Source organism: Enhydra lutris, unplaced genomic scaffold (assembly GCF_002288905.1).
Source record: "Enhydra lutris kenyoni isolate GAN:26980312 unplaced genomic scaffold, ASM228890v2 scaffoldscaffold53, whole genome shotgun sequence".
NCBI lineage: Eukaryota > Metazoa > Chordata > Mammalia > Carnivora > Mustelidae > Enhydra > Enhydra lutris.
The window spans coordinates 6,395,431-6,415,336 of NW_019154137.1; the positions used below are offsets into that span (position 1 = coordinate 6,395,431).

Here is a 19,906-nt window from a genome sequence, read left to right on the forward strand (position 1 = left end):
ATTTGACAGAGATCACAAGTAGGCAGAGAGGCAGGCAGAGAAAGAGGGGGAAGCAGGCTCCCCACTGAGCAGAGAACCCGACTCGGGGCTTGATCCCAGCACCCTGGGATCATGACCTGAGCCCAAGGCAGAGGCTTTAACCCACTGAGCCACCCAGGCGCCCCTGAATTTTTATGTAAATATAGCATAAAGGCTGAACTTTAAAATTGATACACCCTTTTTTTTCAGGGCATGTCATTTTTAAAAGTTCAGCTTCTTAATATGATAAATTTACATAGATAGTACAACTTTGTAAATCCAAATGCTATTTCTAAACAGGGAACTAACTGGCTAATAATTTAAGGTAATTAAAAGAGGGATTAGCTTCCCTTGGGTCAGTGAGAATGTTCCTTATTTTAAAAGATCTCTGTGGTGGATCTTCTATAGGGGGAAAAGGCAACTAATGAGAAAAATGGGCAATATTTCTGCATGTAATGAGAGAGAATCTTTTTTTATTAAGATTTTATTTATTTGACAGACAGTTATATATTTATTTATTTATTTATTTACTCACAAGTAGGCAGAGAGGCAGGCAGAGAGAGAGAGGAGGAAGCAGGCTCCCCACTGAGTGGAGAGCCCGATGCGATGCGGGGCTCGATCCCAGCACCCTGAGACCTGAGCCGAAGGCAGAGGCTTTAATCCACTGAGCCACCCAGGTGCCCCAATGAGAGAGGATCTTAAGATAAATTTGAAATTATGGTATTTTATGGTGAACACATAAAATTTTGATTGTTACTATGAAAAATTTTATGAATCCTATATTTTTGAAATGTGATTTTTGGGTTTTTATTTAAGTAATCTCTTCACCCAAAGTGGAGATCAAGATTCAAAGGCTTCTCCTACTGAGCCAGCCAGTTGCCCCTAAAATGTGATTTTAGTATCGGTTTTTAATCACTGAAGAATTATACTGTTTGCATGGTATGCATGTATTTCCTATTTTGTTCACATTTCTGAAGCATATATTAACAATTTTTAGTGCTCACCATAATCTCAAGTGTCCTGGGGAGATGGTGGGTGGGATGTGGTGTAATAATAGCAGTAACCTACTAGAGATGGTTTTGCCCACCATTCATTAAAAACTACTCTATGTTGATTTCCTTAGGCATTGGGAATACAGGTGTGGTAAGACAGTCCTTGCCAAAAAGGACCATTCTAACAATGTACTGCGTATATACACACATACAGACATGCATGCAGAAATTATTACATCTTGTCCTAGTAAAACTTGGGTCCTCAGCAAATTGTATAGAGGATATAGTAGGGGCACAAAGAGTAATCTTTCTGGGGTTTGGAGTGGAAGAATCTGCAAGGATGTCGTAAATGAGATTCTTAAAAACATACATTTTCTGAGTTTTAAACAGATTCCTTTATTTAATTACATAATGTATTTAGGCATAATAGTGCTGCAGTGGGAGCTAATAGGGATATATTGCTTGCATAATTCCTGTCAAATTTTTAACATCATTGTTACTAGTTTTTTTTTTTTTAAGATTTTATTTATTTATTTGACAGAGAGAGATCACAAGCAGGCAGAGAGGCAGGCAGAGAGAGAAGAGGAAGCAGGCTCCCTGCTGAGCAGAGAGCCCGATGCGGGGCTCGATCCCAGGACCCCGAGATCATGACCTGAGCCGAAGGCAGCGGCTTAACCCACTGAGCCACCCAGGCGCCCCTGTTACTAGTTTTTTTAGGGCTGCCATAGCATGGTACCACAAAGTGAGTGGCTTAAATAAACAGAAATTTATTTTCTCACAGTTCTGGAGGCTAGAAATTGGAAATGAAGGTGTTGGCAGGGCCACATTCTCTCTGAAGGCTCTGGAGACAATCTGTTCCATGCTTTTCTTGTAGCTTCTGGAGTTGCCACTGATGCTTGGTGTTCCTTGGCTTATTGATGATGCATTATCACTCCAGTCTCTGCCTCCACCTCCACATGGCCATCTTCCCTATGTGCCTCTTTGTCTGGGTTTCTTCTCTTATACGGACTTCAGTCCTTATAAGGGCCCATCCTAATGACCTCATCTTAACTTGATTACATCTGCAAAGACCCAGTTTCCAAGTAAGTTCACATTCCTAACCAGTGGTTAGGACTTAAACATACCTTTTGTGGAGGCATGATTCAACCTGCAACAATCATTTACTTCCCTTTGAACTGTGCCGTATCAATGTAATTACTTAAGAAATGCATTTTCATGATGAGAGGTTAACGAAGCCCCTGGTTGCAGGAATAATGTTAAGAATTTGTAGTTCAGGGGTGCCTAGGTGGCTCAGTTGACTGAGTTGTGATCCTGGGGTCCTGGGATGGAGCCCTCCCTCACATCAGCAGGGAGCCTGCTTCTTCTCTCCCTCTCCTGTTCCCCCTGCTTGTGCTCTCTCTCACGTGTTCTCTCTCTCTCAAATAAATAAAATCTTAAAAAATTTGTAGTTCATTAAGTGAGCCTGTAGTGATCAGATAAATTTCTTCCAGAGACCAGAAGAGTGAAGCATAGACAGATTGTAGAGATCTGTGAGCTTGATATAAAAAAAAAAAACAAAAAACACACACCACTAAAGCTTCTGCTATTTATTTGTTAAGAATGGTGATTTATTATTCAGGTGCTGTTTTGACTTTAAAAATTTTAATGGGGGGACGCCTGGATGGCTCAGTTGGTCAAGCGACTGCCTTCAGCTCAGGTCATGATCCTGGAGTCCCAGGATCGAGTCCCGCATCGGGCTCCCTGCTTGACAGGGAGTCTGTTTGTCCTGCTGACATTCTCCACTTAATGCTCTCTCTCTCTCATTCTCTCTCTCTCTCTCAAATAAATAAATAAAATCTTTAAAAAAATTTTTTTAAAGATTTTATTTATTTATTTGTCAGAGAGAGAGAGAGCGAGCACAGGCAGACAGAGTGGCAGGCAGAGGCAGAGGGAGAAGCAGGCTCCCCACAGAACAAGGAGCCCGATGTGGGACTCGATCCCAGGACGCTGGGATCATGACCTGAGCTGAAGGCAGCTGCTTAACCAACTGAGCCACCCAGGCGTCCCTTAAAAAAAAAATTTTAATGGGTATTTATAGTATTAATTTTCAGTCATCGGAGACATCATCCTAGTTAGCCATCTTAAATAAATTTGTATTAATTTGCAGACTTTTCATCACTGGTACACATATGAAACTGCTTAGTTATATTTTCAAAGGTGCTGTGATACTGAAACTCATGATATTATGGAGTACATTGTTTTTTAAAATTGCCTAAGCCAGTAATAATTGACTACCAAACAACTTTTTTTTAAAAATATTAATCTTTGTTTCAAGTAAGGCAGGTATTGTTAAAAAGCTTAATATATTTCTGAATAGTGTTCTTTTATTAAATCTAACAAAAAATACTTCTCTCTGCATGGGATTTTTTTTCTATTGCTTTAATACTAGAGGTTGGTTTTTTTTTTTTCTTTTTCAATTAAATCAGGATTTTCTTTTTTTTTTTTAACCATTTAGAGAATATGCCCTTCAGAATGTAGTCATTTGGGTCTTCCATTGCTTTAATAGCACACAACTGTTTCTAAAGGCATGCATAGGGGCGCCTGGGTGGTGCAGTTGGTTAAATGGGTCATAATCTCAGGGTTGTGAGGCTGCATGGGGCTCTGCACTCAGTGCAGAGTCTGCTTAAGACTCTCTCTGCCCTGCCCCCCCCCCAAATAAATAAATCTTTTTAAAAAATAAATAGAGGTGCCCATAGGAGACCTACCATAAAATTAATTAATTGGGGTGCCTGGCTGGCTCAGAGCATGTGACTCTTGATCTTGGGGTCCTAAGTTTGAGCCCCACATTGTGCATAGAGATTAGTTAATGAAATAAGTTAATAAATAGATTTGGGGGCAATTACCCACAAACTGTAAGGAATTTATATACTTCATGATATTCTTAATTTCTATATACATGTATACTATAGTGCTTTTGCACACTGTACAATGATAAATACCAGGGAAGTCAGGCAAAGAATGAAAGTTAGCAGCCTTACTCTTTTTTTTTTTTTTAGATTTTTATTGATTTATTTGACAGAGAGAGCACAAGTAGGCAGAGTGGCAGGCAGAGGCAGAGAGAGAAGCAGGCTTTCCACTGAGCAAGAAGCCTGATGCGGGACTTGATCCCAGATCCTGGCATCATGACCTGAGCGGAAGGCAGCGGCTTAACCAACTAAGCCACCCAGGCGTCCCTGCAGCCTTACTCTTATTTGTTCTAAGTGGATATGCGAGAAATAAATAGCCTAATGAAAATAATATGGATGACAAACTCTACCTGTCAATAATAAATACCACAACTTTCTTCTAAAGTGTAGTCAGTGATCCTAGAATAATCCCGCTGAAGATCTAAAATCTTTGTATAAATCTGTGCGCAGATTTATCTGTGTATAAATTTGTGCACAAATCTGTCCTGTGTGTAAAAATCTTTCAATCTATGTGTATTTTGGTTTCAAAACAATTCACACTACTTGAATACATTAAAAAGGTTCAAAAGTGCTAATATATGTGTAGACACAGCAAAAAGAATGCTTTCAATGAGAGAGGGAATGAAGATAAGACTTAAAGGAGAGTCTCCTATATTACTAGAGTCAGTGCCATTAACTGCATTTAGTAACCAATTATACCTATTTGTAACTAGTTTATAAATACGTAAGCCGTAAGATGAACAGAGCGAATGTTAAAAACTCACAGAATTTCATAATTCAGGAACATAGCTTCAGTGTTTCATAATATGGAAAGAAGCTCCTAAAAACAGCCAGTTGGTTTGCTTTCTTAGAAACAACTGCATTTCAGAAAATGATTTGTAATGATTAGGAACAAGAATATTAAGAAATAAAATATTGGGGCATTTGGGTGGCTCAGTGGTTAAGCATCTGCCTTTGGCTCAGGTCATGATCCCAGGTTCCTGGGATGGCCCTGCCTTGGGCTCCCTCCTCAGCTGGAAGCCTGCTTCTCCCTCTCCTACTCCCCCCGCTTGTGTCGCCCCCCCCCCCCCCCGCTTGCACTCTCTCTCTCTCTCTCTCTGTCAAATAAATAAATAAAACCTTTAAAAAAAGAAAATATTGAGAACATAAGAACTGAGGTCCTCAGGGTAGAAAAAGATGAGAATTAGACTTCATATTAGAATTTGAAGAATGTAGTTGAAAGAAAAATTAACTAGGATCTTTGTAACAGGTTGAATATTAAACCACCTCAAACAGAAGTGATTTTGTCCTCTCAACCTACTTCTGAAAATGTACAGTAACATCTAGTTTTCCATATAAAAAAGCACATACTTTCATTAGCAAAGGTCCCTTTGGTTTAGCCTTAAAATCACATCTGATCGGGGTGCCTGGGTGGCTCAGTGGGTTAAGCCTCTGCCTTCGGCTCGGGTCATGATCCCAGGGTCTTGGGATCGAGCCCCACGTCGGGCTCTCTGCTCGGCAGGGAGCCTGCTTCTTCCTCCCTCTCTGCCTGCCTCTCTGCCTACTTGTGATCTCTCTCCCTCTGTCAAATAAATAAATAAAATCTTTTAAAAAAAAATCACATCTGATCCAGGGCTCTTGGCTGGCACAGTTGGTGAAACATGTGACTCTTGATCTCAAGGTTGTGAGTTCAAGCCCTGTGTTTGGCGTAGCATTTACTTAAAAAAAATTTTTTTAATTAAAAATCACCTCTGATCTACCAGTTCATACTAACAATTGCCAAACTAGCATTTAAACAGCTTTATCAAGATACATCTCACCTACCGTAAAATTAAAGTGTACAGTTCTGTTGCCATTTAGTATATTCACAGTTGTGCAACCATCAGTACAGTCTAATTTAGAATATTTTCATTACTCTGAAAAGGAAACCCAGTAACCGGGGCGCCTGGGTGGCTCAGTGGGTTAAGCTGCTGCCTTTGGCTCAGGTCATGATCTTGGGGTCCTAGGATTGAGTCCCACATCGGGTTCTCTGCTCAGCGGGGAGCCTGCTTCACACACTCTCTCTCTCTCTCTCTGCCTGCCTCTCTGTCTACTTGTGATCTCCGCCTGTCAAATAAATAAAAAAAAGAAAAGAAAACCCAGTAACCATTTGCAGTCACTTCCTAGTCCCCTTCTGCCCCAGCTATGCACAATCACTAATCTACTTCCTGTTTCTATTTGTTTTCATAACATTTTAAACTTGCAACACTATTGTTCTCATACCTATTCCAGGTCACTGACTCAGAGGTTTAGAAGTTCTTCAACTAGCCATATTTACAAGTCCTGTGACATCTTCATTCAGAAAACATTAAAATGATGACTTCATAATATGTTCCATATTCTAAGAGGTTTTGATCTGGTACATGTGTTTCAATTTCTGTTTGTGCCACTTGATAGGGATGTTACACTCAGAAGGAATAAAACCATTTTGTCCAGACTCAAAATGAAGTTTATTCCAGGCTTTCTGATAGTGAGAAGAGCTTTAGGAATCTTTTGTAGCATACATTATCTTCATTAATAATGTCATCTTCATCACCGTCTTCATCCTTTGGTCAAAGTTTGGTTTAATTTGCTGTGGATAGCCAAGAAGGCTATTATCGGTAGATTTGCTAGAGCTCCTGGAAGTCCTACTGTTCGTAACGTTATTCTGGTTTACTTGTCTGGCTGTTACGATGAAATTGCAACTGTTTCAGTCATCCTATTACTTGATCAAAACTCTTTTTTGAAACTTCTATGCCATTAACTTCTGAAACTTCATCATTAATATCCAGTAATCCTGCGCCGTGAACCAGAAAGATCCCTGGGACTTACCAAAGCCATGTGGTGTCTCCCTTGGGCTTTCTGAAACCATTCTGGCTATCAAGTCCCGGAGAATGTTCAGTCCTGTGTTTGTAAAGATAAACTAACCCTATGATGTTTTTCTGGGAGGATATTCATGGCTGTAATAGAAGATGCAAGTCTAACAGCTTGGGACATACCAGTGACTGGGTGTTGAGGAAGCACAATGCATTGAGTAAACATTTTCCTTCTTCGTTAGCATATCTATACCTTAGGCACTATATTATCTGCCTCTTCCTCTTTTTGTATAAAGATCCTAAGCGTGGGTTGTCTGTTGCAACACCTTTGTGATAATTATTATTTATAAGTAGTAAGTCTCCCTGGAAGTCTGCATAGCCTAATAAATTGTCAACATTAGGTATCTTATGAACATGTTGTAGTAATCCATAAAACTACTCAAAATGTCCAAGGTTTGCTCTTTCTAGCAAAAAACCAACGGAATTAATTGCCAGACCTGCTCTTCACCTCCAGGATGCCCTGGCAACCACTGTCCTGCTGAGTGCTGGGCTGCCTCTGTATGGAGTGCCAGTTGGGCGCATGTGCACACTGAGCTGCAGCCCAGGAATCCACAGCTCAGCAGATGCACCTATCAAGGTAGCTTGGATCTTGGTGCTCAGCTCCGCTGAGCTCCTCAGGGCTTTCACAGGGCAGCAAGGAGTGATCTGGCAGTGCAGCTGGTAGAGGCACAGTTCCCTCCACCTCTCTTCCGGGCTCCAGTGCAGGAGGTTGAGGGGGCAGTTAGCCTATCCACCTCCTTGCTTTCATCTACCTCCCCCATGACTAGGCTCCTGACCTGGGCCTGGGCTCCTGATCCGGGCCAACAGTGCCAACCTGAGAGACTGTAAGTGAAAATATTATTAAAGACATTTTACAGGGTGGTGGGGCAGACATTCTGGAGAAAAGGATCACCTGTATTCCTGTCATCCTAACATAATTTACCCACTTAATATAAGTTATCTTATGATAAAAGAAAGGGGGATGCCTGGCTAGATGTGTTGGTGAAACATGCGACTCTTGATCTTGGGGTTGTGAGTTCAAGCCCCATGTTTGGGGTAGAGTTTGCTTTTAAAAAATTACCTTACAGGTCTTATCCATGAGTATATGTTGTCATGCAGTGGCAGTCTAATGTACAAATTACTTTATGTCCTATTCCCCATTAAAATAACCTTTTTTCTGTATGTTTAAAAACTTTAGTAATAAAAGCTTGGAGGGATAGTAATTTTGGGGGGCTTAGTCTTTAGTCGTTAGTCCTCTGCCTTCAGCTCAGGTCATGATGCCAGGGTCCTAGGATCAAGTCCCGCGTCGGGCTCCCTACTTGGCGGGGAGTCTGCTTCTGCCTCTCCCTCTCCCTGCTGTTCTGCCTGCTTGTGCTCAGGATCTCAATCTCTCTCTCTCCCTGGCAAATAAATAAATAAATAAATCTTTAAACAAAAGAAAAAGAAACTTTTGTATTATGTGCAGATATCAGTAGGTGGGTTTTATGTGTATATTTTTCTCTTCCCTCTAATCCCCCCCATTACCACATTTTTGATAGATTAACAATCGATCACTCCTTGGTACCCGTTCATGGCTGTCTTTACCCAGTTGACTACGCTAAATATGTATGTGTACTGTGTGTGTATGTATATGTACATGTATGTGTATTTTTTGTGTATGTATATATTTTAAACAACATCTCACTATCTTGAAATCTTCCATGTCCTTCATATAAACATGTAGCATTGCTTGCTGATTCTTTCTGCGCCCCTGTTGGTTTCCGTGATACCATTTTTTCCCAACGACCGTTCCATTCAAGATTACTGACTGCCTAGCCCCTTTAATGTCAGAGATTTCTTTGACATCTTTCTCTCAGTGCCTTCTTACCTTTCTGCTTACCCAATATAAAGCCTGAGAGTGTGCTTTCACAAAGAAGCCTTAAATGATCTCAGCATACTTTATTACGTTTAGACCTTTTCACATCTAAAGCTTTTTATCACCCTCCTCCAATATCTGTACCCCATTTTCTTCTCTATTCACAATTCCCGTGCTTCATCTATACTTACTTTCTAAATATCATCTCTCCCACCTTCATTTCACTTAAATCCTTTATTTAAAAAAATCCTCTCTCTCATCCCTTTCCTTTGGTGCCTTCTGCCAATCCCAAGGTTTCTATCTGTTGTCAGTCATTTTTCTCCCTTTCACCCCTAACCTCTGGTAATTCTGCTTTCGCTCCCTTCAACAAAAGCTCACACTCTGATAATGTATGTGTAGTGTTCAGTTGGGTGCTTCTGAATAAATATCTGCTTTTCAAAACAGTGAAATCTAAACTATTAGCATGGAAATAACCCTTGGGAAGATGGGGTCTCCACTTGAAAGCTTCAAATAGAGATTCTCCTGCTATTATTGAATGATGGAGTTTTATATAATAATATCTGAAATGGGGTGACTACTTGAACCATACAAAATGTCCACTATTGCAAAATGAGAATAGATCCTTGATTTTATACTTCTATTTTGATTGACCTGAGAAATAAAAGTTAGCACTTCAGAGAAGGTAATTTTCATATGTTTTAGATTATATTGAGCATTAATTCCTCAGGGTCATTATGGACTTAGAAATGTTTTGTTCTGCCTCCTAGTGTATGCCCAAGTGCTTTCTCCTGATGGGAGAAATCTATAAGACCCCAATCCATTCTTCACTGCTGTTGATTGTTCGAACCGTTCCTCCTTGTATTGAATTAAAATCTACTGGCTAGGGGCGCCTGGGTGGCTCAGGGGGTTAGGTCTCTGCCTTCGGCTCAGGTCATGATCTCAGGGTCCTGGGATCGAGCCCCGTCGGGCTCTCTGCTCAGCGGGGAGCCTGCTTCCCCCTCTCCCTCTGCCTGCCTCTCTGCCTCCTTGTGATCTTCTCTCTCTCTCTCTCTCTCTGTGTCAAATAAATAAATAAAATCTTTAAAAAAAATAAAATCTACTGGCTAGAATTATATTCATTGACTCAGCTTCTGTCCTCAGGCTACACTGAATTTGATCCCTTTCCTATATAACAGCCCTTTAGATAGCTAACGGTAATTATTCTGTCCTCTACAGCTTTCTCTCTCTCCATATTTTTTTCCCTTTGAGATAAACACTCTCAGCTCTTCTACCTGTTCTCACTGAGCACCAATTTCATCATCCCGATTGCTGTTTATAGATAGGACGCTTTGTTAATGTTCCTTATGAAGTGTTTTCAGTACTGAAAATAATAATCAGTGTGTAGCTGAATTGGGTCCAGCCTTGTACATCTGGACATTAATGCAGCCCGGAGTTGCTTTAAATTTCTTTTTAGTAGCCATTTGATATTGGCTCATAATGAATTTTTTAAAAAATAAGCTCTGTACCCAACATGGGGCTTGAACATATGACCCCAAGATCAAGAGTCTCAGGCTCTACCAACTGAGCCACCTAGGCACCCCTCATAATGGAATTTTTAACTAACTAAAATCCCAAGATTTTAATATAGAGATTTACCTTCACATGACTTCTTTCCAAACCAAGTTTCCATTTTCCTTTAGTTGTACAACAGATTTCTAAAGTCAGAATGTAATGTTTAATAACCCTGTGAAATTTCATCTCCGCCTATCAGCCAGCCTTAGTTTCTTTGAATTTTGATTTTTGTCATCTAGCTTACAATGATTGAACAAGGGGTCTTGAAGCTAGTGTCAAAATGTTTTCAGACATCTGGGAAACAATAATGAAGAATCATGGAGTCTATCTTCCAAAAATTGTTGTATGCAGATAATATCTCAGCTCTTGCAGTATATATGAATTACTACCATTGTAAATTAACAAGGCCAATTGAAAGGCTAAAGTTTATTGCCAGCCTGCAGGACAGAAGCCTTGTGTTGAACATTACTCTGAGATGATGTTCTAAGACATATTGTGCCAACATAATGCCAGGGCTCCTTATTCTTCCCAAGAAATCAATTAATGCACATACGAAGTAGAGACAGAATTATTGTGACTTTTTTTTTTTTTTTTTTTGCCAAGCATATACTGAGCACAGTATTAGGAACAGTGTGAGATTCTGGAGAATCAGGTTTGCCTGAGGCAACTCTGATTTACGCCTGTTGTCCTAGTGTAATTATTAGTAGCATCATTTTTCACTTCCCAAAGTGTCTAGGTTTAGAGGATAAATTATCTGGCCACCCTTCTCATAATCCAGCTAGTTCCTTTTACTATTTTATCTGGGTTAAAGGTTACACAGCTGTAATTCAGCAGCTTTAATGAGGCTGCAGTAGTACTTCTCTTCCATTTGAGCAGATTGTTTCTTGACCATGGGAAGTTGATAGCAAAAGTAACTGCAGTTAGGGTCTACCCATACTTAGTATTTTTCCTGAGCTACTCTCTAGAGGATAGTAATATATACACCTGAAATGATCTGATTCCAACAAAAAATGGACTACAAAGTCCTGTTTTCATATGCATGAAAATCAGAAACATTTGATGCTCTTAAAGGACATATTGGAACCAATACTATGAGTAAAACTCAAATACCTTTTGCAAAGCAGAAAAGTAAAGAAATACCAAAAATTAATTCATTAAGATTCTGAACATACTTTTTTTAAATTGTAAAAACTGAACTTTGATGCCCTGAATATATAATGATCCATTATAACAATTACGCATAGAGTTTGAGAATCTGCATATTTTATGCTTTTATGTTTTCCTAATTAATAATTTTGCACAGTTAATAATTTTAATATATTCTGTATCACGTAGTTTCCATGTTTATGTGAAATAAGCAATTAAAAATGAATAGTTCTATTCTACCTGCTAAAATATTACTTTCCTCTAAAAAATGAAAATGCTAGGTTTTATTTTATAACTTGAATCTTGTGGTAATATAGAGCTCTAGTATTTAGAATTAGAGGGTTTCTTAGAGATTGTGTAATTAATTTTATGTCATCAGTAGGTAATTTGTTAGCTCCTAATATCAAAATTATATTGCCTATGTTTCACATTTTGGATTTCCTAATATAATGTTCTCTTTTTAGAAAAGGTGGACAAGTCCTATTTTCAAGAGAAGATGAGTTTTAACAGTTTTGAAGGATCTAAAACTTGTGTACCTGCAGACATCGATAAGGATGAAGAATTTGTAGAAGAGTTTAATAGATTAAAAACTTTTGCTAATTTTCCAAGTAGTAGTCCTGTTTCCGCATCAACACTAGCACGAGCTGGTTTTCTGTATACTGGTGAAGGAGACATCGTGCGGTGCTTTAGTTGTCATGCAGCAGTAGATAGATGGCAATATGGAGACTCAGCAGTTGGAAGACACAGGAAAGTATCCCCAAATTGCAGATTTATCAATGGCTTTTATTTTGAAAATACCGCTGCACAACCTACAAATCCGGGTATACCAAATGGTCAGTATAAAGTGGAAAGCTTCCTGGGAAACAGAAATCATTTTGTTTTAGACAGGCCATCTGAGACTCATGCAGACTATCTTTTGCGAACTGGGCAGGTCGTAGATATATCAGACACCATATACCCGAGGAACCCCGCCATGTGTAGTGAAGAAGCTAGACTAAAGTCCTTTCAGAACTGGCCAGACTATGCCCACTTGACCCCAAGAGAGTTAGCTAGTGCTGGACTCTACTACACAGGTATTGATGATCAAGTGCAGTGCTTTTGTTGTGGTGGAAAACTGAAAAATTGGGAACCGTGTGATCGTGCATGGTCAGAACACAGGCGACACTTTCCCAACTGCTTCTTTGTTCTGGGCCGGAATGTTAACATGCGAAGTGAATCTGATGTTGTGAGTTCTGATAGGAATTTCCCAAATTCAACAAATGTTCCAAGAAATCCAGCCATGGCAGATTACGAAGCACGGATCATTACTTTTGGGACGTGGATATACTCAGTTAACAAGGAGCAGCTTGCAAGAGCTGGATTTTATGCTTTAGGTAAACTTCATTATAAAACCAGGCTAATAACTTACTTTCCAACTATTCTAGTGCTTTTAAAAAGTAGATTCCTTTAGCCCCTTGAACTGGTAAATATTTAGGTGTAGGCTGGCATGATTATATCAGTATTAATCTGCAAACCCTTATGTTGAATCTGCGGTGTAACCACTACGTTTATGGGAGAATGACTACCATATTGTAACTTATGTTTACCTTTATGTGATTGTTTTTTGGAGAAGGATGGCATGCAAAAGATGATAGTTCTCCCTGAGAGAATGGGTCTGACCATAATATTAACTCTAATTTATTGAGCTCAGTCATGTGTTACATGTATTACATGCATTCTTTCTACATCTCATAAAAAGAGTTAACATTAGAGAGTTTAGTTTGGCTGATATTAAAATTGATATCTGCCTTTTGTACAGAAACTGTATATTTGAAAGCTGACCTGTATGATGCCTTCTTGCTTCAAATAAGCACTTCTCAAAGGGACTGCTATAAACGTGTCAGGAAGGGCCATTGGTGTGATGGCTTCCAGGAGTATTCAGAAAAATTACACCATTATATATCTGACCCATTTATTTTAGGATTGAGTTGTACCAAAACACAAATTATTAGTTATTTCAGTATTTTATTTACATAGTCTCCTATAGCAATCTTGAAGGCTTGTTTAGTGTCATGTAGCTATAATAACCTTAGAGAAACTTACTTTGTATTTTTGTTAAGCTGAACTTTACTGTTAAAGTTCCACAGTTTGAAAAAAGTGTAGTATTGGTGGCCCTAAATGACATGTTAGAAAGAAGGTAACAGTCATAATTTTTTACATAAAAATTGGGCATGTAAAATACCTCAAATTAAATCAGTGAGTTTACTATGCATTTCCTCCTCAAACAATCATATCTTTTACTTAGATATGAATTTGAATGTCTTCGTGAAGCTGTAAGATTTTCATGTAATTTAGAAATGATTAATTTCTTGGTGTGAAAGGGGGTATTTTTTCATAAGCTTCCAGTTGCACAAATACATGTATTTTTACTTGTGTCTTCTCTTAGGGGAAGGTGATAAAGTAAAATGCTTTCACTGTGGAGGAGGGCTAACTGATTGGAAGCCCAGTGAAGACCCTTGGGAACAACATGCTAAGTGGTATCCAGGGTAAGGTATTTAAATGTTTATTCGGGAACAGGCAAGTTAGACATTTACAATGGGAAAATCTTGAATAACTTTTCACCTCAACTATTTTTGCCTTCACCATGGCTTGCAATTCACACCAGGTTTATAAAAATGGGGTCACCTACTTTATAGGAAAAAAAACCCTAAGCCTTCTCTGATGACCAAAGCATTTGTTGCTTATGTGTTGTATCTATGACATTCAGATGATTCTATTTCTAAACAGCAAATTAGGAATATATAGTTTTGTTGTTGGAAGTGGGTTCTTTTCACAGTGGGCACAAGGGAGCCCTTGTTGCCAAGGATTTTCCCTAAGAACCCATCACATCCCCTAGCAAATAGTGCTGTGTCTCACTGATTCTAAGACATACAGTTGTTCATATTTTCAGATTTTTGAAATGAGGACACATCTAGTGGTGGGTCATAATTTAATTGGCACTCTTGGTACATAAAATAATCATGCTTCTTATAATCAGTGGCATCTTAGAATGATAATGACATACTCTAAATGTCTCTTTGTCATCTTTAAAAATAAAGTATACATATATGTAGGTGGTGTAGAATTTTTGGCCTGCAAAATAGTATAACTTAAAACTTAAGAGTGATTGTTTGAAAATAAACCTTAATCTTAAAAAGCCTTAAAAGGAAAGGTTGAAAGCCCAAAGAATTCCTTCAAAATGTACAGTTGGTTAATCCTTTAAATAAAATTTAAGATTAACTATTTGAAAAAAATGTTTGAATCTTAAGGCAATAATGTAATAACTTGTTAAAAAGTTGAAAGTTCTCACGTTGGTATTTTTTGCCTCTCTAAGATTAGCAAAGTAGCATAACAAAGGGAACCTTTTTTTTTTTTAACTTTAAAACGACAGTTGATAGGGAATTGGATAACATTTCATTTTGCAGCTTCTTAGAAATGCCAAAAAGCAAGTTTATGGAATTAAGACCATGGAGATTATATCTTTACTTATACTTTACTAATTTGTCAGCTACCAAAGTTTAACCTTCTTTTAACTGTTTAGGTGTAAATATCTGTTAGAAGAGAAGGGACAAGAATATGTAAGCAATATTCATTTAACTCATTCACTTGAGGACTCTATGGTAAGTCACATATTGTAGAATACATAATTTTAAATATTTAATTTCTTTTGCAGTGATTTCTTGGTGTAAAATTCATAGTATAGTATCTTAAATTAATAATGAATAGTGAGCCTTAAAGAGGAGATCTTGAAGAATGCTTGTTCTTGACCTGAAGCAGATTTGTGAAAAGGGAATCACCATGAGCTGACTCATTCAGTGATCACTGTAAACAAAAATGGGCTTGAAGAACTAAAATACTTAATCCCTCAGCTTCTGAAATTACTTTTGTGTAATGTGTTTTATACTCATAAATAGTTGTAAAGTTTTCATAGACAGTATTTTAAATCTCAAAAACGTATCTAAATTGACAGTGCAGTCTGGGGTGGCCAAGGTATTGGTACCACATGGGAAGAGCCATGGACTAGAATGGAAGGCCTGAGTTGCCATTATGGCTTTACCATGAACTCTCTAGCCTCAATGGAGTTGGCTTTATCTCCCTGAGCCTCAGCGTCTTGTCTGTGAAGTGAATGGATTGGGTTAGATGATCTGTTAACTTCCTTCTAGCTTCATCATATTATGCCTCTTGCGAACTCTCATATGTTAAAATGGAATAAAGCCAACTTAAAAATTCATGATTAGTGTAACTTTTCAAATTGAGGTAACTACCTTCTACCAAAAAGAATTCTAACTTATCATCCATATTTCTATTTTAGGTAAGAACTGCTGAAAAAACACCATCATTAACTAAAAGAATTGGTAAATATGTTTATTAAAATAAATACACCTTTATTTATTTTTTTAAGATTTTATTTATTTATTTGACAGACAGAGATCACAAGTAGGCAGAGAAGCAGGTGGGGGGGTGGGGAAGCAGGCTCCCTGCTGAGCAGAGAGCCTGATGCGGGACTCGATCCCAGGACCCAGAGATCATGACCTGAGTTGAAGGCAGAGGCTTAACCCACTGAGCCACCCAGGTGCCCCTAAAATAAATATACTTTTAATTTCATTGCCAGTTTATTGCAGTTGTTATTTATAGGGTGGAGACATAAGGCTATTTTTTCAAGGTAATTAAGGTATCTTTATTTAAGATGAGATTGCTATAAATCTAAGAATTAATGAAGTGCCTATAAATTTCTTTATTTAAGATGAGATTGCTATAAATCTAAGAATTAATGAAGTGCCTTTAAATTTAAGCCAGATATTTATATATTAATAACATTCATGTGACAAAGGTAACACTGTACATTAATTGTACTGGAAAAATTTTCAATGACACTAAATCATATTAAATTATAAGTTATATAGTTACATATATAAAATTATATTAATTATACTTAAAAATAATAAATAAAATTTTAAGAAACAACATTCCTATGGAGGTTGGGCAGTTAGCTTTTCTAAGTTCAGGAGCAGCAGCTGTCCATTTGGATCCAAATGGCTGTCCATTGCCATTTCTGTTAAAATCAAAAAAGGAAGAGGTAAGTGTATTTTTGTCCCAGGTGCTTCTTGAGTTAGCCGGGATCATGAATCCAGTGATCTGCTAATGTGCCATCACCATGATCAGCTCCACCTGCTTTCTTATCCCATGCCATCTTTGTGTCTCCCCCAGTTTCTCCGCAGAGGGGCTTGGTTCAGTTTATCTCCTATTACATTATAGAGAGGTAGAGGTTTTTATCCCGAAGATTATTTACTCATCGTAAACATGTTTAAAAACCAGAAAGATACTATGTTAAGCAGAGATTATACCATTATCAGATGAAGAGACGCAGTCAATGAGGTTAAGTGACCTGCCCACAGTTACATTACGAATCATTAATAGAACTAGGACTGTAAACAGGGTCTTCTGAAACGTACATCACACTGTTGATCTTGTTCTCAACTTAGGCATCATGTTTCAAAAATAGTAAAAAAGTTTAATTTAGAATATGTCTGCTAATTCCCCACTCCTTACAGCATCATCTAAGGGTTACAAGAGAAAACTATATATAAGCATAAATATGCTTAAGAAGGAGAGCCACTTTGATAATGTTTGATACAGGTTTTGTAATGGGTGTAAGTAATAAAGTTTAAGAAATCACTTATTCCAGCCTATATTTTTGAAATTATCCACAAATGAAGATTCTATAACATTTCTTAGGGCGCCTGGATGGCTCGGTCGTTAAGCATCTGCCTTTGGCTTGGGTCATAATTCTTGGGGTCCAGCCCCACATTGAGCTCCTTGTTTGGCAGGAAGCCTGCTTCTTCCTCTCCCACTCCTCCTACTTATGTTCCCTCTCTCACTGTGTCTCTCTCTGTCAAATAAATAAATCTTTAAAAAAAAAAGATTCTGTGACATTTCTTGATAGTCATCACCCTAACAATGTGTACATTTTTTTAAAGATTTTATGTATTTGGGAGAGAGAGAGCATGAGCGGGGAGAGATCAGAGGGAGAAGCAGACTCTCTGCTGAGCAGGGAGCCCGATGTGGGACTCGATCCTGGGACTCTAGGATCATAATCTGAGCCAAAGGCAGTTGCTTAACCAACTGAGCCACGCAGGTGCCCTATACTGTACTTTTTAGGACTACTGAGACTCTTGCTCTAGTTCAGGATTAATGTTTTAAAATTGACATGTAATTCATATAGCAAAAATTTCACCCTTGCAAACTGTACACTTTGGTGTTTTTTAGTATATTCACAGGGTCGTGGAACCATTACTGATATTTAATTGCGGAACATTATCATAAACCCTAAAAGAAACTGTGTACCCATTAGCAGTCAGTCACCATTGCTGCCCCTTCACCCTCAAGTCTAGCCAGACAACTACCAATCTACTTCTATCTCTCTGGATTTACCTATCCGGGACATTTCATATAAATGGAATAATAATATGTGGCTTTGAAGTTCATCCATGTTGTGGTACTCATATGAATCCTTCCTTCTTTTTTATGGGGGAAAAATTTTCCATTGTATGGGTAATACCACATTCTCTTTATCCATTCATCAGTTGATAGACATTTGGGTTTCCACTTTTTGGCTCTTATGAATGATGCTGATGCTGCTATGAACATTCGTGTGCAAATTTTTGTGTGGACAAAGGTTTTTAATTCTCTTGAGTATATATTTCAGCATGGAATTGTTGAATTAAATGTAGTAACTCTACATTTAACCTTTTGATAAATGGCCAGTTTTCCAACATGGCTGCACCATTTTACATTCTCACTAGCAGTGTAGAAGGGTTCCAGTTTGTTTCTCCACATTTTTGTTAACACTTGTTATTGTATGTCTTATTATTATGTCCATCTTAGTGGATGTGAAGTGGTATCTTATTGTGATTTTGATTTGCATTTCCCTGATAGCTAATGATGTTAGGCATCCTTTCGTGTGCTTATTGGCCATTTGTATGTCTTCTTTGGAGAAGTGTCCATCGCCTTTGCGTGTTTTTCAGTTGGGTTATTTATGTTTTTGTTACTGGCTTATAAGAGTTCTTTGTATATTCTAGTTTTTTACATGTAAGTCCCTGTCAGATATATGATTGGCAAATATTTTCATTTTCTTGCTGGTGTACTTTGAAGTATATAAATTTTTTTTTTTTAATTTTTTTTTAAAGATTTTATTTATTTATTTGACAGACAGATCACAAGTTGGCAGAGAGGCAGGCAGAGAGAGAGGGGGAAGCAGGCTCCTTGGGGAGCAGAGAGCCTGATGCGGGGCTCGATCCCAGGACCCTGGAATCATGACCTGAGCCGAAGGCAGAGGCTTTAACCCACTGAGCCACCCAGGAGCCCCTGAAGTATATAAATTTTTAATTTCAATGAAAACAATTTATCTTACTTTTTTGTTGCTTATGCTTTTAGTATTATATCTAAGAAACCATTGCCTAATCCAAGGTCATCTGTGTTTTCTCCTAAGAGTTTTATGGTTTTATCTCTTACAGTCAGTTCTTTGATCCATTTTGAGTTAGTTTTTAAAGATTTTTTTTTTAAGATTTTATTTATTTATTTGACAGACAGAAATCACAAGTAGGCAGAGGCAGGCAGAGAGAGAGGGGGAAGCAGGCTCCCTGCCAAGCAGAGAGCCCGATGCGGGGCTCGATCCCAGGACCCTGAGATCATGACCTGAGCTGAAGGCAGAGGCTTTAACCCACTGAGCCACCCAGGTGCCCCTTGAGTTAGTTTTTATATATGTGTAAGGTGGGGGCCCTTTTAATTATTTTTCATGTGGATATCCTGTTGTCCCTGCTTTTGTTTTTTAGCAGGATAACCTTGAGATACCTACAGGATATCCAAGTAGGTGGGTCTTAAAATCTGGAACTCACATAAATAAGAGTAAAATTGTGGTATTGGGGGGACTATTCAGAGAGATTGTTAAAAAGGGGGAATCAGTGAGGGAATAGAAGGGAACCACCAGTGTCTAATCAGGTGAGCAGAAGGAGCCAGCAAAACAAGCTGGAAAAAAAATCAGACAGTAGAACCAGGAAAGAGTGATGTCCAGCTGACCTCTGGACATATCCACCTAGAAATCTCAAAAAGCAGCTCAAATTCAGCATTTCTAAAAAATCACTCAGACTGAACCCAGTCCTGTTCTTTTCCCCCCAAACTGGTTAATAGTTCCTCAGTTCACAAAGTCGCCCAGTAATTTGAGTCATTTTAAGCTCTTTGCTTTCCTTAATCCCTCTACATTTAATTAGCCACCAGGTCTGATGAATTCAACCTTTTTAATATTGTCAAAAATCCACTGGTTCTGCCCTAGTTTCTGCCCTGATTTCTCATTCAGTTGCTTTAGTAGTCTCATAAATGGTCTTTTATCTGCATTATAACTTCCCAACATATCAAAGATCTTAAGTTACTTTCTTACTTCTCTTATTACTTACCATGTAATATTTCTTACAATCAAATCCCTTTCCAACTTCTCTTTTTAAAAAACATTTATTGAAGTATAATACACATACA

At 38.2% G+C, this 19,906-nt stretch overlaps 1 protein-coding gene and 1 pseudogene across 4 annotated transcripts in view; one reads left to right on the top strand and one right to left on the bottom strand.

Moving 5' to 3' along the window:
• Nucleotides 1-19,906, top strand: part of LOC111157209 (X-linked inhibitor of apoptosis) — a 55,828-nt gene that overhangs the window by 24,590 nt on the left and 11,332 nt on the right. The window contains exons 2-6 of one of the 4 annotated variants that reach the window (XM_022518503.1): nucleotides 7,283-7,652; nucleotides 11,824-12,732; nucleotides 13,785-13,884; nucleotides 14,919-14,997; nucleotides 15,690-15,732. In XM_022518503.1, coding sequence (XP_022374211.1) covers nucleotides 11,856-12,732; nucleotides 13,785-13,884; nucleotides 14,919-14,997; nucleotides 15,690-15,732 — 1,099 coding nt within the window. In that variant the 5' untranslated portion in view covers nucleotides 7,283-7,652; nucleotides 11,824-11,855. Of the gene's footprint in view, nucleotides 1-7,194; nucleotides 7,653-11,823; nucleotides 12,733-13,784; nucleotides 13,885-14,918; nucleotides 14,998-15,689; nucleotides 15,733-19,906 lie in introns of those variants that run through there. The other 3 variants (XM_022518505.1, XM_022518502.1, XM_022518504.1) reach the window with 3 other exon arrangements.
• On the bottom strand, nucleotides 6,312-7,589 carry LOC111157230 (annotated as a pseudogene).